The following is a 23,275-nucleotide window of genomic DNA, read 5'->3' as shown; positions in this document are numbered from 1 at the left end:
TTTAAATTATAACATTTATCTTATTTTTCTTTCTTTTTTACAATAATTGTTGACTTTACAGCTTATTGGAAATGTTTAGAAACCAGAAGCCACCACTGGCTTCTACTAATAGTATATTACTAGCAGTGTTGGGGTAACGAGTTACAAAGTAACGGATTACAGTACCGTTACTAGTAAATTACTTTTATAGGAAACGAAGTAAAGTAACGCATCACACTCAACATATTGTAACTACACTACTTTACTAGACCTCAGGAACGCGCGTTCCTGCGTTACTCAAGACATGTGTACCAGTCCGAAAAGTTCTCTTTTAGCGGCGCGCGAGTCACACGACACTTCCTGATGAACAGCCAATCACAGAACTCCATCTGAGTGATCTGAGTGACGCAGCTGCTGGTGCGTAGAGGGAGGGAAGCGGAGAATGGAGGAGACGGAGACGGAGAGCCCGGATCCCACTGGGAGGTTCTCTCCAGGTTCCCTAGGATTAAGGATATTGCAAAGCAATACAACACTCAATACCATCAAGTGCACCTGTCTGTAATGACGTGGAGCTTCTAGTGAGGACAAGACACGTCTGTATGAATGGACTCCCTCTACTGGTGAACTGCAGTATTACAACTGTTAAAGCATTGAGAACGCGCTCTTGCACCAGACATGTTTATATTTTCCACAGTAACATCAACATTAGTTAGCGTCAACAAGCACGTATCATTGTACTGTCTGCCTTCAAAGTAAAAGCACTTCCTGTTTACATGCTCTTCACAATAAGAGTAAATCATGTAATAAAACAAGTTACAACACTAGAAAGGCTTTCAGCCTGGGCAGTATTGTTCTGACCCCAAGGAGGAACAGGCTGTCGGGTAAAAGATTCAAGAGACTTTTACTCATGCGATACAATCGCTATTTTGAAGAATAGAGAAAAATGATAAACTTCATAGGATATAGTGCACTTTCTGTTTATTTAGGCAAAGATGAAGTGGATTTTCTGTTTATTTAATTGCATTTTCTGTTTCTATTTTTTGGGTTAAGTGCATTTCTGTTTCTATTTTATGGGAAAAAGTGCCATTCATTTTCCTATTTTTCTTAAACCACTACAATGATTCCTATAACAAGCTGGTTTTGTTCTTAGGAGTCGGCCCCCGTTTGGTTTAGTGGGTCTCATGTTTCCAAAAGCCTGTTTTAATGTGTTCTGCTGTTTGACCTGAATGTCCCCACCATACACAGCCTTTTGGATCCTGTTTGTGGATTTTAAAGTGAGGCATATTTCTTTGGTCAGACAGTGTGAACAGGGTTAATGTTCCTTCAAGTTAATGGCTGAGTTTTATATGCCATTTTGTTTTACATGTTTACAATACACTCTGTGGAAAGGCTAAGAGATGCCCTTTATTGAACATAAAGTGATGAAAGGGCCGTGATGTTTGTCCAGGTATCTTTGCGGTTAATTTGGACATTTGCCTAAAAAAATGGAAAGTAAAGTAACTAGTAGTGAAGTTACTTTTCAAATGCAGTAACTAGTAAAGTAATCTAGTTACAATTATCAGAAGTAACTAGTAACTTGTAACTAGTTACTTTTTCTGAGTAACTACCCCAACACTGATTACTAGTATTATATACTACACATTAATATATACTCGTACTATTAGAGTAATCTGACCTTTATCTGCAGAAACACCGGCTTTAAACATATTTATTTAATTTTGACTTAATTTAGATTTTGATCCGATGTCAACCAAACCCAAGGTTGTAAATAAAGCCGTTGATGTTGAACATCAATGTTTTAACCCACTTCCTGTTTCTCATACTTCTCTTTCTCACTTTGACACAGAGATAGTTCACCGACAAAAACAGAGACTCCAGGCTTTTTATCTTCAAACGATCTCGTCACATTTTTTTGTTACAAGTAATTTTCTCATAGACTTCTATACAACCAGAGGAGTCGCCCCCTGGTGGTCAGGAGAGAGAATGCAGCTTTAACACATGAAGCATAGACTTCTATACAACCAGAGGAGTCGCCCCCTGGTGGTCAGGAGAGAGAATGCAGCTTTAACACATGAAGCATAGACTTCTATACAACCAGAGGAGTCGCCCCCTGGTGGTCAGGAAAGAGAATGCAGCTTTAACACATGAAGCATAGACTTCTATACAACCAGAGGAGTCGCCCCCTGGTGGTCAGGAGAGAGAATGCAGCTTAAACACATGAAGCATAGACTTCTATACAACCAGAGGAGTCGCCCCCTGGTGGTCAGGAGAGAGAATGCAGCTTAAACACATGAAGCATAGACTTCTATACAACCAGAGGAGTCGCCCCCTGGTGGTCAGGAGAGAGAATGCAGCTTAAACACATGAAGCATAGACTTCTATACAACCAGAGGAGTCGCCCCCTGGTGGTCAGGAGAGAGAATGCAGCTTTAACACATGAAGCATAGACTTCTATACAACCAGAGGAGTCGCCCCCTGGTGGTCAGGAGAGAGAATGCAGCTTTAACACATGAAGCATAGACTTCTATACAACCAGAGGAGTCGCCCCCTGGTGGTCAGGAGAGAGAATGCAGCTTAAACACATGAAGCATAGACTTCTATACAACCAGAGGAGTCGCCCCCTGGTGGTCAGGAGAGAGGGGGATGAGGAGCGGATCTCTAACGCCCGTCTCTGCGTCTCTGCTCAGGTCATCTTGGCGTCGGGTTACTACGCCGCCTTCAGGGTGACTCTGGTGGCCGCGGCGCTGGAGGGCGCTTACGACGGAGCCGTGCATCTCACCACGGACTACGAGGTGAGATGGCCTCACCTTCGGCCTGCTGCTTTACAGCCGGACTCGACCTCTCGGTGACCTCTCTCTCTCTCTCTCTCTCTCTCTCTCTCTCAGATACTCACCATCCCAGTGAGGGCGCTCATCGCCGTGGGAACACTGAACAGCTCTCCCAAGCACATCGTCCTGCCGTCTTCATTCCCAGTAAGAAGCTTCCACAACGTGTTCGTCTGTAACGTTCCTCAGGGTTCTCACGCTCATGGAAACCTGGAAGAGTCATGTAAATGTGTTATATTCATGTGTTCATGTAAATGTGTTATATTCATGTGTTCATGTAAATGTGTTATATTCATGTGTTCATGTAAATGTGTTATATTCATGTGTTCATGACGTTCATTTCCCTCAGGGTAAAGTGGTCCACCAGAGCTTCAGCATCCAGAGCTCCTTCACTCAGAAAGTGCGCCTGCAGCAGATCCGCTCTCTGACTGAAGACATCCGCTTCTACTACAAGCGGCTCCGCAGCAACAAAGACGAGCTGGAGCCCCGCAGGAAGTCCAAGGTACTGCGGCGCTCCAACGAGCGACTCCGAGTCTCAGGAACGGGAAACTTATTGTTTTCTTTCCTCGTCTTTTCAGGTGGCAAATATTTACTTTGACGCCAGCTTGCAGTGTGGAGATCACTGCTATGTGGGGCTGCCCTTTGTGCTGAAGGGTGAGTCACGCTCTAGAGACACCACTTTATATTTATATATATATATATATATATATATATATATATATATATATATATATATATATATATATATAAAAAAACAAAAGAAGGTTTCTACTTAGAAATTGTCCTTTTTTTAATGTATGACTATTTGAGTTCCTTTTTTCTTATGAATTCATATTTGTATAAAGTATACACCTCTCCCCCCAGCCGAGTCCAAGCCTCACGGGCTCGCCCTCCAGGAGGACATCTGGGACTCCGACGTGGATCTCCACCAAAAGCTGCTGCGGCGCTGGAAGGAGCTCAAGGAGCGGTCGGGCCACAGGTGAGTTCAGAGGAGGGTCGGGGCTGGCGCCCCAGGTGGGTCAGGCCCTCATGCCCCAGGTGGGTCAGGTCCTCATGCCCCAGGTGGGTCAGGTCCTCATGCCCCAGGTGGGTCAGGTCCTCATGCCCCAGGTGGGTCAGGCCCTCACGCCCCAGGTGGGTCAGGCCCTCACGCCCTGTTTCCATCCCTGCAGCGTGGACGCCGTCTTCGAGGTCAACACGGACCTCCAGAAGAACATCCAGGCCAGAATCACGGCTCACCTCACCTGGCCCTCGCTGGTCAACTCCTCCAGGAGCATCCACTTCCCGCTGACCAACACCAACGGGTCCTCCGTGAGTACAACCGGTCCCACTGTCCAGGTCCCACTGGTCCAGGTCTTTGCGCTGACTTCCTGTCCAACAAAGACTTGACTTTAAGAACCTGCTGCTGGTTTATAAAGCACTGAATGGTTTAGGCCACAGGTCTTCAACAGGAGGTCTGGGGGGGTACTTCCCAGACCCCCAAAGACCCTCAGAGACCCCCAAAGACCCTCAGAGACCCTCAGAAACCTTCAGAGTTCCCCAGTTACCTTAAATCCAGATTGACTTTTATTCTATTTTTTGGCTTTTAAATGTTTTACGGACTGTTTTTATTGTTTAAATGAATGTTTTTTAATCTGCTTTTGCAGTGTGTCTCCATGGTTCTAATGGTTCTAATGGTGTGCGTCTGTCTCTGCAGGAGGAGGAAGTGATTCTGCAGAACCCGGCTGACGTGCTGGTCTACGTCCAGGTCCTCCCTCTGGCCCTGCTGCCCAACCCCTCCGTGTTCTCTGGGAAGCTGGCTGACAGGTGGGTCACATGTTCTACTGGTCACATGTTCTACTGGTCACATGTTCTACTGGTCACATGTCTACTGGTCACATGTTCTACTGATCACATGTTCTACTGGTCACATGTTCTACTGATCACATGTTCTACTGGTCACATGTTCTACTGGTCACATGTCTACTGGTCACATGTTCTACTGGTCACATGTCTACTGGTCACATGTTCTACTGGTCACATGTTCTACTGGTCACATGTCTACTGGTCACATGTTCTACTGGTCACATGTTCTACTGATCACATGTCTACTGGTCACATGTTCTACTGGATGGCTTCAATTCTAAAGTTAAACATGTTATTGATGCCATTGCACCCACTAAGGTGAAGGTTGTCTCGGGTAAGAAAAGATCCCCTTGGAGAAACGCCACGCTGGTCAGAATAGAGAAAAGAGAGTGTCGGAAAGCTGAACGCAGGTGGAGAAAAACTAATCTCCAGGTTCACTGTGGTATCTATAAAGAGAGACTTCACAATTATAATTTGGAACTTAGAAATGCAAGACAGGCCTTCTTCTCTGACATCATAACCAAAAACAATACACGCGCCTTATTTGCTACCGTGGACAGGCTAACAAACCCTCCGGTGTCGGTAACGGCTACGCTCCAATCCACCTGGGCATGCAATCAATCTGACTCCTATTTTGCTGATAAAATTCAGAGAATTAGACAAGCAGTCGGTGGCTCCACACCAACCACAGGATATGTGTTGCCCCCATCTTTAAATAGCATCCATTCAAATATCATGACACAATTTCACTCAATTAACCAAAGAAGCCTAGAAGCATTATACAACATCTGAACACATCCTCCTGCTGCTTGGATATTCTACCAACACACTTTTTCAAAAATATTTCACACTGCATGACCGCTGATCTTTTACAAACTGTAAACACATCCGTTCAGGAGCTCAGCGTTCATCTTTTCTGCTCCACACATCTGGAACAAGGTCCTGAAAGCTGCAGGTCTGCTGAGACCCTCAGCTCCTTTAAGTCCACGTTGAAGACCTTTCTGTTTGCTGCTGCCTTTAACTGAACCAGATTCAATTACTGCATCTCACTACTGCATTTTATTTCCTAAACTGCACTGCAACTTTTATTCAACTTTTATTTTTTATGTTGCTTTTTCTACTTTTATTTTGCTTTTTGACTGTTTTAATGTTTTCTTAACTGTTTTTAAATCCGCATTATGTTTTGATGCTTTTAATGGTTTTATGTGAAGCACTTTGAATCGCCTTGTTGAAATGTGCTCTACAAGTAAACTTGCCTTGCCTTCCTGGTCACATGTTCTATCACATGTTCTACTGGTCACATGATCACATGTTCTACTGATCACATGTTCTACTGTTCACATGTTCTACTGGTCACATGTTCTATCGGTCACATGTTCTACTGGTCACATGTTCTATCACATGTTCTACTGGTCACATGTTCTATCACATGTTCTACTGGTCACATGGTCACATGTTCTACTGGTAACATATTCTACTGGTCACATGTTCTACTGGTCACATGTTCTATCACATGTTCTACTGGTCACATGATCACATGTTCTACTGGTCACATGATCACATGTTCTACTGATCACATGTTGTACTGGTCACATGTTCTACTGGTCACATGTTCTACTGATCACATGTTCTACTGGTCACATGTTCTACTGGTAACATGTTCTACTGGTCACATGTTCTACTGGTCACATGATCACATGTTCTACTGATCACATGTTCTACAGGTCACATGTTCTACTGATCACATGTTCTATCACATGTTCTACTGGTCACATGTTCTACTGGTCACATGTTCTACTGGTCACATGTTCTATCACATGTTCTACTGGTCACATGTTGTACTGGTCACATGTTCTATCACATGTTCTACTGGTCGCATGTTCTATCACATGTTCTACTGGTCACATGTTCTACTGATCACATGTTCTACTGGTCACATGATCACATGTTCTACTGGTCACATGTTCTACTGGTAACATGTTCTACTGATCACATGTTCTACTGGTCACATGTTCTACTGGTCACATGTTCTACTGGTCACATGATCACATGTTCTACTGGTCACATGTTCTACTGGTCACATGTTCTACTGGTCACATGTTCTACTGATCACATGTTCTACTGGTCACATGTTCTATCACATGTTCTACTGGTCACATGTTCTACTGCTCACATGTTCTATCACATGTTATACTGGTCACATGTTGTACTGGTCACATGTTCTATCACATGTTCTACTGGTCACATGGTCACATGTTCTACTGGTCACATGTTCTACTGGTAACATGTTATACTGGTCACATGTTCTATCACATATTCTACTGGTAACATGTTCTACTGGTCACATGATCACATGTTCTACTGGTCACATGTTCTACTGGTAACATGTTCTACTGGTAACATGTTCTACTGATCACATGTTCTACTGATCACATGTTCTACTGGTCACATGTTCTACTGGTCACATGTTCTATCACATGTTCTACTGGTCACATGTTCTACTGGTCACATGATCACATGTTCTACTGGTCACATGTTCTACTGGTCACATGTTTTACTGGTCACATGTTCTACTGGTTACATGTTCTACTGGTAACATGTTCTACTGATCACATGTTCTACTGGTCACATGTTCTACTGGTCACATGTTCTATCACATGTTCTACTGGTCACATGTTCTACTGGTCACATGTTCTACTGGTCACATGTTCTATCACATGTTCTACTGGTCACATGTTCTACTGGTCACATGTTCTACTGGTCACATGTTTTACTGGTCACATGTTCTACTGGTGACATGTTCTACTGGTGACATGTTCTACTGATCACATGTTCTACTGGTCACATGTTCTACTGGTCACATGTTCATATGTTCTACTGGTCACATGTTCTACTGGTCACATGTTCTACTGGTCACATGTTCTATCACATGTTATACTGGTCACATGTTCTATCACATGTTCTACTGGTCACATGTTCTATCACATGTTCTACTGGTCACATGGTCGCATGTTCTACTGGTCACATGTTCTACTGGTACCATGTTCTACTGGTAACATGTTCGACTGGTCACATGTTCGACTGGTCACATGTTCTACTGGTCACATGTTCTACTAGTCACATGTTCTACTGGTCACATGTTCTACTGGTGACATGTTCTACTGGTGACATGTTCTACTGATCACATGTTCTACTGGTCACATGTTCTACTGGTCACATGTTCATATGTTCTACTGGTCACATGTTCTACTGGTCACATGTTCTATCACATCTTCTACTGGTCACATGTTCTATCACATGTTCTACTGGTCACATGTTCTATCACATGTTCTACTGGTCACATGGTCGCATGTTCTACTGGTCACATGTTCTACTGGTACCATGTTCTACTGGTAACATGTTCGACTGGTCACATGTTCGACTGGTCACATGTTCTACTGGTCACATGTTCTACTAGTCACATGTTCTACTGGTCACATGTTCTACTGGTCACATGTTCTACTGGTCACATGTTTTACTGGTCACATGTTCTACTGGTCACATGTTTTACTGGTCACATGTTCTACTGGTCACATGTTCTACTGGTGACATGTTCTACTGATCACATGTTCTACTGGTCACGTCTACTGGTCACATGTTCTACTGGTGACATGTTCTACTGATCACATGTTCTACTGGTCACATGTTCTACTGATCACATGTTCTACTGGTCACATGTTCTACTGGTCACATGTTCTACTGATCACATGTTCTACTGGTCACATGTTCTACTGATCACATGTTCTACTGGTCACATGTTCTACTGGTCACATGTTCTACTGATCACATGTTCTACTGGTCACATGTTCTACTGATCACATGTTCTACTGGATGTGAAACGTCTTCTACTTCTTCATCCCCTCGTCTTCCTCTCAGTTCTCTTTACTTTACTTCCAGGCTGCCGTTAGGGAACCTGTCCAACATCAACATCGACACGAGCACGTTGGAGTTCCAGGTCCACAGGAACCAGGTGGGTGAGGCTCCTGCACGGCGTATCGTAACGTGATCACCTGATAGCCGATCAATAACCACATCTGCGTGTTGGGCAGACGCCGGTCATGAAGAGCAGCTCGGGCTTCGTGGAGGGATCCAGCAGACCGTTTGTGTTCAACCTGCTGCTGCTGCCCGGAGAGGTGAAGGCCTTCAGCGTGAGGTTCACGCCCAGCAGCAACCACAGCGTGTCGTCGCTCCTCATCGTCAGGTAGAGCTCCCTGTGCACCGCTCTGTCTCATCTAGAGGAAACACTTATTCTATCAGGGTTCTACGCTCATGGAGAACCTGGAACAGCCATGGAGTTTTAAAATGGTTATTTCCAGGTCTGGAAAAGTCCTTGGAAAAATATAAAACCCCCAAAGTGTAGTAAAAGTCATGTAAATGTGTTATATTCATGTGTTCATGTAAATGTGTTATATTCATGTGTTCATGTAAATGTGTTATATTCATGTGTTCATGACGTTCATTTACGCTGAGTTTGAAATAATGAATATGCTTTTAAAAGAAAGACTCAAAATATAAGCAGGCATACATACAGGCATCTATATAAATGTTTATTCTTTTAATCAAACTATTGTCTCATTCATTTGAGTCATTTAAGGTTTACTGTATGCTTTGTGTTCTCATTGTTAGTTTAAATACTACATTTACTCACTTTTTACTGTTTACACCCAGACTTCACTAAATGTTTGTCATGGACATTTGGTTTAAAGTCATGGAATCCATTGGTCAGAATGTGTCTGAACTATGTTTACTACTGTTTGCATCTGCAGATTCCTCCTAAATTCACCATTACATAACGCCTCATTTGCATATTTAAACATAACATTTCATAAAACTTGTAACACAATAAATAATCCTCTTAATGTCAGTAATGAACTGGTGATGATGTCAACAACATGAAACCAGAATTGTAAACTAAACTAATTTCCCATTGTGGATGAATAAAGTATACATCTATCTATCTCATTTAGAACCCTTTCTGAAAGGTATGAACATCAATGCCTCATCATTTTAAACATAACATTTCATAAAACCTGTAAGAAAACAATGGTCTCAATGTAAATGCTCCCCGGTGGAGTTCAAAGCTGATGTCTATCCGTTAAGTGTTTTAATGCCGTGCTCAGGAACAACCTGACGGTGATCGACACCATTGTGCTTCACGGTCGAGGGACAACGGAGAGCCTGAAGGTCGCCGGGAAACCTCCCGGACACGGCAGCTCTCTGAGGTTCAAGATGACGGAGGCGCTGCTGAAGGACTGCACGGACAGTGAGTCTGTTCAGGACCTCTGTTCTTCTTCTGGCTCTCAACCTCCTGGTGTCCACTAGGGGCATCACTGCTGTATTAGAGATAATACATGTTATTCTCCTGGTGTCCACTAGGGGCATCACTGCTGTATTAGAGATAATACATGTTATTCTCCTGGTGTCCACTAGGGGCATCACTGCTGTATTAGAGATAATACATGTTATTCTCCTGGTGTCCACTAGGGGCATCACTGCTGTATTAGAGATAATACATGTTATTCTCCTGGTGTCCACTAGGGGCATCACTGCTGTATTAGAGATAATACATGTTATTCTCCTGGTGTCCACTAGAGGCATCACTGCTGTATTAGAGAGATAATACATGTTATTCTGCTCCTATATTTAACCACCTTGGTTTCCTTTCAGGGGTGAAAGTGAAGGAGCCGAACTTCACCCTGAAGAGGACGTTCCGAGTGGAGAACACGGGTTTGCTCCCCATCACCATCCGGTCAGCTCAGATCAACGGACAGGCCTGCGAGGGTTATGGGTTCAAGGTCCTGAACTGTCACGAGTTTGCACTGAAGCCCAACGCTTCAAAAGACCTCGTCATACTGTAAGTACTCCAGAGTGTTATGACGTAATGCACGTATCAAATCACACATGTAGACCACATGTAGACCACATGTAGCCCACATGTAGACTACATGTAGCCCACCTGTAGACAACATGTAGCCCACATGTAGACAACATGTAACCCACATGTAGACAACATGTAGACAACATGTAGCCCACATGTAGCCCACCTGTAGACCACATGTAGCCCACCTGTAGACCACATGTAGCCCACCTGTAGCCCACATGTAGACAACATGTAGCCCACCTGTAGACAACATGTAGCCCACCTGTAGACAACATGTAACCCACATGTAGCCCACATGTAGACTACATGTAGCCCACCTGTAGACCACATCTAGCCCACCTGTAGACAACATGTAGACAACATGTAGACAACATGTAGCCCACCTGTAGACCACATGTAGCCCACATGTAGCCCACATGTAGCCCACCTGTAGCCCACATGTAGACCACATGTAGCCCACATGTAGCCCACATGTAGACTACATGTAACCCACATGTAGACAACATGTAGACCACATGTAGCCCACCTGTAGACCACATGTAGCCCACATGTAGCCCACATGTAGCCCACCTGTAGCCCACATGTAGACCACATGTAGCCCACATGTAGCCCACATGTAGACTACATGTAACCCACATGTAGCCCACCTGTAGCCAACATGTAGCCAACATGTAGCCCACCTGTAGACAACATGTAGCCCACCTGTAGCCAACATGTAGCCCACCTGTAGCCCACCTGTAGACAACATGTAGCCCACCTGTAGACAACATGTAGACAACATGTAGCCCACCTGTAGACAACATGTAGCCCACCTGTAGACCACATGTAGCCAACATGTAGCCCACCTGTAGCCCACCTGTAGCCCACATGTAGACCACATGTAGCCCACATGTAGACCACATGTAGCCAACATGTAGCCCACCTGTAGCCCACCTGTAGCCCACATGTAGACCACATGTAGCCCACATGTAGACTACATGTAGCCCACATGTAGACTACATGTAGCCCACATGTAGCCCACATGTAGCCCACATGTAGACTACATGTAACCCACATGTAGCCCACCTGTAGCCAACATGTAGCCAACATGTAGCCCACCTGTAGACAACATGTAGCCCACCTGTAGCCAACATGTAGCCCACCTGTAGCCCACCTGTAGACAACATGTAGCCCACCTGTAGCCAACATGTAGCCAACATGTAGCCCACCTGTAGACAACATGTAGCCCACCTGTAGCCAACATGTAGCCCACCTGTAGCCCACATGTAGACTACATGTAGCCCACATGTAGCCCACATGTAGCCCACATGTAGACTACATGTAACCCACATGTAGCCCACCTGTAGCCAACATGTAGCCAACATGTAGCCCACCTGTAGACAACATGTAGCCCACCTGTAGCCAACATGTAGCCCACCTGTAGCCCACCTGTAGACAACATGTAGCCCACCTGTAGCCAACATGTAGCCAACATGTAGCCCACCTGTAGACAACATGTAGCCCACCTGTAGCCAACATGTAGCCCACCTGTAGCCCACCTGTAGACAACATGTAGCCCACCTGTAGACAACATGTAGACAACATGTAGCCCACATGTAGACAACATGTAGCTCACATGTAGCCAACATGTAGCCCACATGTAGCCAACATGTAACCCACATGTAGCCAACATGTAGCCCACCTGTAGCCCACCTGTAGCCCACCTGTAGACAACATGTAGCCCACCTGTAGACAACATGTAGACAACATGTAGCCCACCTGTAGACCACATGTAGCCCACATGTAGACAACATGTAGACCACCTGTAGCCCACATGTAACCCACCTGTAGACCACATGTAGCCCACATGTAGCCCACCTGTAGACCACATGTAGCCCACCTGTAGACCACATGTAGACCACATGTAGACAACATGTAGACCACCTGTAGCCCACATGTAGACCACCTGTAGCCCACATGTAACCCACCTGTAGACCACATTTAGACCACCTGTAGACCACATGTAGACTACCTGTAGCCCACATGTAACCCACCTGTAGCCCACATGTAGCCCACATGTAGACAACATGTAGACCACCTGTAGCCCACATGTAACCCACCTGTAGCCCACATGTAGCCCACATGTAGACCACATGTAGCCCACCTGTAGACCACATGTAGCCCAGATCTCTAAACGCCCCCTTGTTCGCCCCTCAGGTTCACGCCTGACTTCACATCGTCTCGAGTGATCCGGGAGCTGAAGCTGGTGACGTGTGGAGGCTCAGAGTTCGTGTTCGCCCTGAACGCCTCGCTGCCGTACCACCTGCTGGCGGCCTGCGCCGAGACGCTGCCGCGGCCGAGCTGGGAGCTGGAACTGTACGTCATGGTGTCGCTCATCATGAGGTGAGCAGTAGGTCATGGGGTCATCATGAGGTGAGCAGTAGGTCATGGGGTCATCATGAGGTGAGCAGTAGGTCATGGGGTCATCATGAGGTGAGCAGTAGGTCATGGGGTCATCATGAGGTGAGCAGTAGGTCATGGGGTCATCATGAGGTGAGCAGTAGGTCATGGGGTCATCATGAGGTGAGCAGTAGATCATGGGGTCATCATGAGGTGAGCAGTAGGTCATGGGGTCCGCGTGTCGCTCGCCCCGACTCACTTGTTTGTGGGCGTGTCCTCAGCTCCATGTTCCTGCTGGTCATCGCCACGGCCTACCTGGAGGCGCAGAGCATCTGGGAGCCCTTCAAGCGCCGTGTGGCGGTGGAGGCCAACTGCTCCATGGAGACGGGGAGGCCCTTCAACCTCAGGGAGATCGTGCAGATCCACAGCGACTCAAAGTAAGTGGAGCACGAACACGGGTTTGATACCCGGAATGAACAGATGAGACGGAAAAGGGTCCGTTGGGACGTGGCAGGAGACTCCACTGGTAACGTGTCACGTGACTGGAGGCTCAGCTGGCAACGTGTCACGTGACTGGATGCTCTGGTAACGTGTCACGTGACTGTAACGTGTCACGTGACTGTAACGTGTCACGTGACTGGAGGCTTTGGTAACGTGTCACGTGACTGGAGGCTCTACTGGCAACATGTCACGTGACTGTAACGTGTCATGTGACTGTAACGTGTCACGTGACTGGAGGCTCAGCTGGCAACGTGTCACGTGACTGGATGCTCTGGTAACGTGTCACGTGACTAACGTGTCACGTGACTAACGTGTCACGTGACTGTAGGCTCTGGTAACGTGTCACGTGACTAACGTGTCACGTGACTGTAGGCTCTGGTAACGTGTCACGTGACTGGAGGCTCTACTGGCAACATGTCACGTGACTGTAATGTGTCATGTGACTGTAACGTGTCACGTGACTGGAGGCTCTACTGGCAACGTGTCATGTGACTGGAATGTGTCATGTGACTGTAACGTGTCACGTGACGTCTTCTTTCGCCGTTCAGGTTGAACGACTTCGGCGACGGCGCTCCGGCCTCCAGAGGAGCGTTCGCCTCCAACGGGGCGGCTCGGGGCGGAGGCCGGCAGGGAGCCAGCCGCTCCTTCTCCGACTCGGACAGCCAGGACAAGAGGGCGCGGCCGGCCTTCAGCCGCCCGGCGGTGCAGACCGCCTCCTGCACACCGGCCAGAGGGGGTCCAGGCCCAGAAGCCCCGTCCCCTCCTCCCGCCGCCGCCTGCCAGCTGACCAACCGGAAGGCTCGGAGCGCCAAACAGCCGGAGCTCCAGAGTCCAGGGTTCTGCGGGACGAGAGGCCTCAGCCTCGAGGAGGCGGAGTACGCCAACCTGATCGGAGCCATGGACCACGACCTGGACCGCCCCGACCCGCTGAGCGGCGAGCCGCTGCAGGACCAGAGCGCTCAGACCCTCCAGAACAAAGGTACCGCCGCGTCCGGCTCGCCAGAGGCCCGAGGTCACGCAGGTCTCTGAGCTGTGCTTCCTCTCTTTCAGTGCTGGAATCCAGAGGGAAGCTCCGGGGGAAAACAAAAGCCCAGAAGAAGAAGGAGGAGAAGGAGAAGAAGCCAGCGGGGAAGACTCCCGGAGACGAGCTGAAGGACAACATGGCCGACAACGACGACAGCTCCTCCACCACCACGGAGACGTCCAACCCGGACGTGGAGACCAACACCAAAGAGGTACGGGTCCAGATCCCAGAACCATGTGATGACATCATGGCGTCGTGATGACGTCATGGATGCGTCGTGACATTGTCGTGACGCGATGACGTAATGCCATCATGATGTCATGATGACATCACATGGTTCTGGGATCACGTTGTTCGTACTCTTTTCTTCCAGGAGTCGATGAAGAAGAAAGGACAAACAGCAACGACAGCAAAAGTAAAAGAAGAAACAGTTTCCAGTTTCCTTCTGAAGCCCAAAACCAAGAAGCAGGGACCCTCGAAGAAGGAGAACCCAGCGGAGAAGTCCAGGTGTGTGTGATGACGTAATGCCGTGATGACATCTATGTGTGTGATGACGTGATGTCATCTGTGTGTGTGATGACGTAATGCCGTGATGACATCTATGTGTGTGATGACGTAATGTCGGGATGTCATCTGTGTGTGTGATGACGTAATGCCGTGATGACATCTATGTGTGTGATGACGTAATGACGTGATGTCATCTGCGTGTGTGATGACGTCATGTCGTGATGTCATCTGTGTGTGATGACGTAATGCTGTGACGTCATCTGTGTGTGTGATGACGTAATGCCGCGATGTCATCTGTGTGTGTGATGATGCAATGTCGTGATGTCATCTGTGTGTGATGACGTAATGACGTGATGTCATCTGTGTGTGATGACGTCATGCTGTGACGTCATCTGTGTGTGATGACGTCATGCCGACGTGATGTCATCTGTGTGTGTGATGACGTGATGTCATCTGTGTGTGTGATGACGTAATGTCGTGATGTCATCTGTGTGTGTGATGACGTGATGTCATCTGTGTGTGTGATGACGTAATGCCGCGATGTCATCTGTGTGTGATGACGTGATGACGTGATGTCATCTGTGTGTGTGATGACGTAATGACGTGATGTCATCTATGTGTGATGACGTGATGACGTGATGTCATCTGTGTCTGATGACGTAATGCCGTGATGTCATCTGTGTGTGTGATGACTTAATGCCGTGATGACGTAATGTCGTGATGTCATCTATTTGTGATGACATCATGCCGCGATGTCATCTGTGTGTGTGATGACATAATGCCGTGATGTCATCTGTGTGTGTGATGACGTAATGTCGTGATGTCATCTATGTGTGATGACGTAATGCCGTGATGTCATCTATGTGTGTGATGACGTAATGTCGTGATGTCATCTGTGTGTGTGATGACGTAATGCCGTGATGTCATCTGTGTGTGTGATGACGTCATGCCGTGATGACGTCATGCCGTGATGACATCATCTCCGGTCGCCCCTGCTGACGCCTCTTTGCTCCTCAGCTCTCTGGAGCTGCCGTACGTCACGCCGCTGGAGAACAAGCAGCGCAAGAGCTTCACCGCCAAGGCTCTGCTGCCTCTGGGGGCCACGGCCCGGCCCGCAGCCCGGATCAGATGTGGGTCCAGGTCACCTCCTGACGGGGGTCTAACTATATATACATATATATGTTCACTATGAGACATCTGGAATTAACTGGAATTAACCCATTGAAACCTTTAAACCTCAACGTTTGATCGTCTACAGCCGACATCTAGTCTTTTTACTATTTAATAAATAAATATAGCGTCATGTTTTTGCACAAGAATGAGACGTCTGTTTGACTTGTTTGTTTGTGTTTGTTCTGCTAGTTGAGGGGAAGCTGGAGGACCGCTCCTCCCTGCTGGCCGGCGGCCCGATGCCCGAGCTCGGCCACAGCAGCAGCTCGGACGGAGAGAAGGACTTCACCGCTCCGGAGTGGGACGTCCCGCTGACCAAGCACTGCCACCGTAAGTACAGACGGGAACGCCATCCCTTCCTCCATTCATCCATCCATCCTCCCTCTGGAACGTCCATCCACAACCGTCAGGCTCCCACCCTATCATCATTCAAGCAAGCCCTCAAAACCACCTCTTTATACTCGCCTTCGCCTGCTAACCCCTGCTCCCTACCCTCACTCCTCTCTCTCCTCAGAAGACAGCCTCCACCAGATCTCCCTCCAGACCATCATCGCAGACCCCTTCCTGAAGAGGACTTCCACAGAAGACCCCTTCCTGAAGAGGACCTCCACAGCAGAGCCCTGCTCCCCTCCCCCCACCTCCCCCGTCCTCCTGTCCCGGGGCTCCTACAGCAGCGTGCTCAACAGCAACAGGTAGCAACAACAACAACAACAACAACAACATGAAGTCATACTGCAGAGCAGAAAGATGAAAGTCTCTTGTTGGTCCGAGATTTTGTGCTGAATTGTTGAGATGATATTATTATTATCTCCGTCTCCTTAATAAGTAAATAAGTAATAAGTGCTCCACCGGTCCAGTGACCTGGTCGTCGGTGTAAGACCTGTCTGTCTCTCTGACAGTGAGACCCACCTGGTCGTCGGTGTAAGACCTGTCTGTCTCTCTGACAGTGAGACCCAGAAGAAGGCTCCCGGGAACCAGCTGGGTGCCGCATCCCCCCTCCCGGGGAAGAACGGGACCCCCACCTTCGCCGCCGTGGCTGCCGGCTACGATAAGAGTCCAGGTGAGTGAGGGTCCAGGTGAGGGAGGCCGCGGCCCGTCAGGTGGGACGCTGCTCAGGTGGGACGCTCACGCTTTCTGTCCCGGCAGGTGGATCCGGTCCAGGGAAGGCCGACAAGCCTCTGGCTCACATGACGTCGGTGGAGAGCGACAGCTCTGACAGGTGAGACAGGAGAGCATTTAGGCATCTTGTAAGGTTGTAACGTATTGTAACGTTTTAGTAAAGGTTGTAACGTATTGTAACGTTTTAGTAAAGGTTGTAACGTGTTGTAACGTTTTAGTAAAGGTTGTAACGTGTTGTAACTTTTTAGTAAAGGTTGTAACGTGTTGTAACGTTTTAGTAAAGGTTGTAACGTGTTGTAACGTTTTAGTAAAGGTTGTAACGTCTTAGTAAAGGTTGTAACGTCTTAGTAAAGGTTGTAACGTATTGTAACGTTTTAGTAAAGGTTGTAACGTGTTGTAACGTTTTAGTAAAGGTTGTAACGTCTTAGTAAAGGTTGTGACGTATTGTAACGTCTTAGTAAAGGTTGTGACGTATTGTAACGTCTTAGTAAAGGTTGTAACGTTTTAGTAAAGGTTGTAATGTGTCGTAACGTCTTAGTAAAGGTTGTAACGTCTTAGTAAAGGTTGTAACGTGTCGTAACGTCTTAGTAAAGGTTGTAACGTTTTAGTAAAGGTTGTAACGTATTGTTACGTTTTAGTAAAGGTTGTAAGGTATTGTAACGTTTTAGTAAAGGTTGTAACGTCTTAGTAAAGGTTGTAACGTGTTGTAACGTCTTAGTAAAGGTTGTAACGTGTTGTAACGTTTTAGTAAAGGTTGTAACGTCTTAGTAAAGGTTGTAACGTATTGTAACGTTTTAGTAAAGGTTGTAACGTGTTGTAACGTTTTAGTAAAGGCTGTAACGTATTGTAACGTTTTAGTAAAGGTTGTAACGTATTGTAGCGTTTTAGTAAAGGTTGTAATGTCTTAGTAAAGGTTGTAACGTGTCGTAACGTCTTAGTAAAGGTTGTAACGTGTCGTAAAGTCTTAGTAAAGGTTGTAACGTCTTAGTAAAGGTTGTAATGTGTTGTAACGTTTTATTAAAGGTTGTAGCGTGTTGTAACGTTTTAGTAAAGGTTGTAACGTCTTAGTAAAGGTTGTAACGTATTGTAACGTTTTAGTAAAGGTTGTAACGTCTTAGTAAAGGTTGTAAGGTATTGTAACGTTTTAGTAAAGGTTGTAACGTGTTGTAACGTTTTAGTAAAGGTTGTAACGTATTGTAACGTTTTAGTAAAGGTTGTAACGTATTGTAACGTTTTAGTAAAGGTTGTAACGTATTGTAACGTTTTAGTAAAGGTTGTAACGTGTTGTAACGTCTTAGTAAAGGTTGTAACGTATTGTAACGTTTTAGTAAAGGTTGTAACGTATTGTAACGTTTTAGTAAAGGTTGTAACGTGTTGTAACGTCTTAGTAAAGGTTGTAACGTGTCGTAAAGTCTTAGTAAAGGTTGTAACGTGTCGTAAAGTCTTAGTAAAGGTTGTAACGTCTTAGTAAAGGTTGTGACGTATTGTAACGTTTTAGTAAAGGTTGTAACGTGTCGTAAAGTCTTAGTAAAGGTTGTAACGTCTTAGTAAAGGTTGTAACGTCTTAGTAAAGGTTGTGACGTATTGTAGCGTTTTAGTAAAGGTTGTAACGTTTTAGTAAAGGTTGTAACGTGTCGTAAAGTCTTAGTAAAGGTTGTAACGTCTTAGTAAAGGTTGTAACGTTTTAGTAAAGGTTGTAACGTGTCGTAAAGTCTTAGTAAAGGTTGTGACGTATTGTAACGTCTTAGTAAAGGTTGTGACGTATTGTAACGTCTTAGTAAAGGTTGTAACGTGTCGTAAAGTCTTAGTAAAGGTTGTAACGTATTGTAACGTTTTAGTAAAGGTTGTAACGTCTTAGTAAAGGTTGTGACGTATTGTAACGTCTTAGTAAAGGTTGTAACGTGTCGTAAAGTCTTAGTAAAGGTTGTAACGTATTGTAACGTTTTAGTAAAGGTTGTAACGTTTTAGTAAAGGTTGTGACGTGTTGTAACGTTTTAGTAAAGGTTGTTACATGTCGTAACGTTTTAGTAAAGGTTGTTACATGTCGTAACGTTTTAGTAAAGGTTGTTACATGTCGTAACGTTTTAGTAAAGGTTGTTACATGTCGTAACGTTTTAGTAAAGGTTGTAACGTGTCGTAAAGTCTTAGTAAAGGTTGTAACGTTTTAGTAAAGGTTGTTACATGTCGTAACGTTTTAGTAAAGGTTGTAACGTGTCGTAAAGGTTGTGACGTATTGTAACGTTTTAGTAAAGGTTGTAATGTCTTAGTAAAGGTTGTTACATGTCGTAACGTGTGCTCCTGCTCGTCAGCTCTGGGCTTTGGAGCCCCATCGACTCGGCCGGAAGCCCAAACTTCCATTCTGCCAACTCGTTCTCTGCCTTCGGACCCAACAGCCTCAACCTCACCAAAGGTACAGCTTTACCGATGATGATGATGATGATGATGATGATGATGATACTACAACAACAACAACAACAACAACAGGAGGTGTCGGCCGTATTAACTGAATTGTGTGTCGTTAGTTTTCAGTGGGATGAACGTCCCAAGGTCCTTGGAGCCTCAGCAGAGCTGGCCCGAGTTTAGCTCCGCCTCCTCCATCTGGGACACGCCCACCAGCGACTCCCTGCACTCGTGGCCCAGCAGCCCCGGAACCCCGACCACGCCCACCGCCGTAAGAGCCTCTTCCTCTGATGGCCTTACTGGTCCTACTGGTCTTACTGGTCTTACTGGCCCTACTGGTCTTACTGGTCTTACTGGCCCTACTGGCCTTAATGGTCTTACTTGTCTTACTGGTCCTAATGGTCTTACTAGCCCTAATGGCCTTACTGGCCCTACTGCTCCTAATGGCCTTACTGCTCCTACTGGCCTTACTGGTCCTACTGGCCTTAATGGCCTTACTGGTCCTAATGGTCCTACTGGTACTAATGGCCTTACTGGTCCTAATGGCCTTACTGGTCCTACTGGCCTTAATGGCCTTACTGGTCCTACTGGCCTTAATGGTCTTACTGGCCCTACTGGCCTTATTGGTCCTAATGGTCTTACTGGCCCTACTGGTCCTAATGGTCTTACTGGTCTTACTGGTCCTACTGGCCTTACTGGTCCTAATGGCCTTACTGGTCCTCATGGCCTTACTGGTCTTACTGGCCTTAATGGCCTTAATTGCCTTACTGGTCCTAATGGTCTTACTGGTACTAATGGCCTTACTGGCCTTAATGGCCTTAATTGCCTTACTGGTCCTAATGGTCCTACTGGCCTTAATGGCCTTACTGGTCCTACTGGCCTTAATGGCCTTACTGGTCCTAATGGTCTTACTGGTCTTACTGGCCCTACTGGTCCTAATGGCCTTACTGGCCCTACTGGTCCTTAATGGCCTTACTGGTCCTAATGGTCCTACTGGCCTTACTGGTCCTAATGGTCTTACTGGTCCTAATGGCCTTACTGGTCCTACTGGTCCTACTGGCCTTAATGGCCTTACTGGTCCTACTGGCCTTAATGGTCTTACTGGCCCTACTGGCCTTATTGGTCCTAATGGTCTTACTGGTCTTACTGGCCCTACTGGTCCTACTGGTCTTACTGGCCCTACTGGTCCTAATGGCCTTACTGGCCCTACTGGTCCTAATGGCCTTAATGGCCTTACTGGTCCTACTGGCCTTAATGGCCTTACTGGTCCTAATGGCCTTACTGGTCCTAATGGTCTTACTGGTCCTAATGGTCTTACTGGCCCTACTGGCCCTACTGGTCTTAATGGTCCTAATGGTCCTAATGGTCTTACTAGCCCTACTGGCCTTACTGGTCCTAATGGCCTTACTGGTCCTACTGGCCTTACTGGTCCTAATGGCCTTAATGGCCTTACTGGTCCTAATGGCCTTACTGGTCCTAATGGCCTTACTGGTCCTACTGGCCTTAATGGCCTTAATTGCCTTACTGGTCCTAATGGCCTTACTGGTACTAATGGCCTTACTGGTCCTACTGGCCTTACTGGTCCTAATGGCCTTACTGGTCCTACTGGCCTTAATGGCCTTAATTGCCTTACTGGTCCTAATGGCCTTACTGGTACTAATGGCCTTACTGGTCCTACTGGCCTTACTGGTCCTAATGGTCTTACTGGCCCTACTGGTCCTAATGGCCTTACTGGTCCTACTGGCCTTACTTGTACTAATGGCCTTACTGGTCCTACTGGCCTTACTGGTCCTAATGGTCTTACTGGCCTTACTGGTCCTAATGGTCTTACTGGCCCTACTGGTCCTAATGGCCTTAATTGCCTTACTGGTCCTACTGGTCTTACTGGTACTAATGGCCTTACTGGCCTTAATGGCCTTACTGGTCCTACTGGCCTTAATGGCCTTACTGGTCCTAATGGTCTTACTGGCCTTACTGGTCCTAATGGCCTTAATGGCCTTACTGGTCCTAATGGCCTTACTGGTCCTACTGGCCTTACTGGTACTAATGGCCTTACTGGTACTAATGGCCTTACTGGTCCTACTGGCCTTACTGGTCCTAATGGTCTTACTGGTCCTAATGGTCTTACTGGTCCTACTGGCCCTACTGGCCTTACTGGTCCTAATGGCCTTACTGGTCCTACTGGCCTTACTGGTCCTACTGGCCTTAATTGCCTTACTGGTCCTAATGGTCTTACTGGCCTTACTGGTCCTACTGGCCTTACTGGTACTAATGGCCTTACTGGTCCTACTGGCCTTAATGGCCTTACTGGTCCTATTGGTCTTACTGGCCCTACTGGTCCTAATGGTCTTACTGGCCCTACTGGTACTAATGGCCTTACTGGTCCTATTGGTCTTACTGGTCTTACTGGCCCTACTGGTCCTAATGGTCTTACTGGCCCTAATGGCCTTACTGGTCCTATTGGTCTTACTGGTCTTACTGGCCCTACTGGTCCTAATGGTCTTACTGGCCCTAATGGCCTTAATGGCCCTACTGGTCCTAATGGTCTTACTGGCCCTACTGGTCCTAATGGTCTTACTGGTCTTACTGGCCCTAATGGCCTTACTGGTCCTAATGTTCTTACTAGCCCTACTGGCCTTTCTGGCCCTAATGGCCTTAATGGCCTTTCTGGCCCTACTGGCCCTAATGACCTTACTGGTCCTACTGGCCTTAATGGCCTTACTGACCCTAATGGCCCTACTGGCCTTTCTGGTCCTACCGGCCTTAATGGCCTTACTGGTCCTACTGGTCCCAGCTCTGTTGTGACCTCTCTCTTTCCTTGCAGTCCCTGCTGGGTTCTGGTCGTAACCCCTGGTCGGCCACGACGCCCTTCAGCAGCTCCATCTGGTCCACGAGCGCGGACTCGGCGCTGCACCCGTTTCCTCCCCCGGCCGGTTCCACCGCGCTGCCCGACCTGGGCGGCGTTCCCGCCCCGTCGTCATCGCCGCCGCCGCCGGCCGCCACCGAGCTGAGCCGGACCTACAACCCCTGGAACATGTGGCGGCCGACGCTGAGCCGGCGCAGCTCCGAGCCGTGGCCCAGCTCTCCCGACGGCGGCGGCAGCTAAACCGGCGCCGCCTGTTGGGAGCGTCCCAACAGGCAGCGGCGTGACCTTTACAGCCGCTCGGTTCTCTGCAGCTTTTTATTCGCGGGGCAGAAGCTAACTTTTTAATTTTGATTTGTTTTAACGGGCACCCCTAAAGTAAGACCGCTGGTAGCATGCTATGCTAACGCAGCGGACGTTTAGCTCTTAAAGTGGCGGCGCGCTCCCTCACAGGGTCGCGGCTCCGTCTTCATGTCGGGACAGACATCGGATCCTTTTGTTTCTTTTTGGTTTGAAAAGTCAGAATTTGAAATCCTCGGCATCTGAAGAAGTGATTCCCCAGAACAACAAACGTTTAGTTTCTATTTCAATGAATAACCAAAAGCCCTCTGAGAATAAACTGGTGATCAAACACTCTTTTGAGGTTTGTACTGAACATCGCAAATTTAAATAAAGGTTTTCAGCAGAACATTTGTTTCTTTTCTTTCCACGTGGTGAGATGTTTAGTGTCGCCATCCATTCAT

The 23,275-nt window shown here is 47.0% G+C and overlaps 1 protein-coding gene across 3 annotated transcripts in view; it reads left to right on the top strand.

Moving 5' to 3' along the window:
• Nucleotides 1-23,213, top strand: part of tmem131 (transmembrane protein 131) — a 37,331-nt gene extending 14,118 nt beyond the window's left edge. The window contains exons 14-37 of one of the 3 annotated variants that reach the window (XM_079221069.1): nucleotides 2,667-2,771; nucleotides 2,865-2,951; nucleotides 3,154-3,306; nucleotides 3,383-3,458; nucleotides 3,669-3,783; nucleotides 3,977-4,115; nucleotides 4,501-4,610; nucleotides 8,586-8,658; nucleotides 8,738-8,889; nucleotides 9,809-9,951; nucleotides 10,356-10,542; nucleotides 12,766-12,951; nucleotides 13,230-13,385; nucleotides 13,998-14,428; nucleotides 14,500-14,684; nucleotides 14,847-14,980; nucleotides 15,998-16,110; nucleotides 16,343-16,480; nucleotides 16,668-16,842; nucleotides 17,050-17,210; nucleotides 17,297-17,369; nucleotides 19,579-19,679; nucleotides 19,792-19,940; nucleotides 22,494-23,213. In XM_079221069.1, the coding sequence (XP_079077195.1) occupies nucleotides 2,667-2,771; nucleotides 2,865-2,951; nucleotides 3,154-3,306; nucleotides 3,383-3,458; nucleotides 3,669-3,783; nucleotides 3,977-4,115; nucleotides 4,501-4,610; nucleotides 8,586-8,658; nucleotides 8,738-8,889; nucleotides 9,809-9,951; nucleotides 10,356-10,542; nucleotides 12,766-12,951; nucleotides 13,230-13,385; nucleotides 13,998-14,428; nucleotides 14,500-14,684; nucleotides 14,847-14,980; nucleotides 15,998-16,110; nucleotides 16,343-16,480; nucleotides 16,668-16,842; nucleotides 17,050-17,210; nucleotides 17,297-17,369; nucleotides 19,579-19,679; nucleotides 19,792-19,940; nucleotides 22,494-22,775 (3,624 nt within the window). In that variant the 3' untranslated portion in view covers nucleotides 22,776-23,213. Of the gene's footprint in view, nucleotides 1-2,666; nucleotides 2,772-2,864; nucleotides 2,952-3,153; nucleotides 3,307-3,382; nucleotides 3,459-3,668; nucleotides 3,784-3,976; nucleotides 4,116-4,500; nucleotides 4,611-8,585; nucleotides 8,659-8,737; nucleotides 8,890-9,808; nucleotides 9,952-10,355; nucleotides 10,543-12,765; nucleotides 12,952-13,229; nucleotides 13,386-13,997; nucleotides 14,429-14,499; nucleotides 14,685-14,846; nucleotides 14,981-15,997; nucleotides 16,111-16,342; nucleotides 16,481-16,664; nucleotides 16,843-17,049; nucleotides 17,211-17,296; nucleotides 17,370-19,578; nucleotides 19,680-19,791; nucleotides 19,941-22,493 lie in introns of all 3 variants that reach the window. The other 2 variants (XM_079221070.1, XM_079221068.1) reach the window with 2 other exon arrangements.
• Nucleotides 23,214-23,275: the final 62 nt, after the last annotated feature.

This window comes from Taurulus bubalis, assembly GCF_910589615.1.
Source record: "Taurulus bubalis genome assembly, chromosome: 7".
NCBI classification, from domain to species: Eukaryota; Metazoa; Chordata; class Actinopteri; order Perciformes; family Cottidae; genus Taurulus; species Taurulus bubalis.
This window is presented reverse-complemented; position numbering and strand designations above follow the sequence as displayed.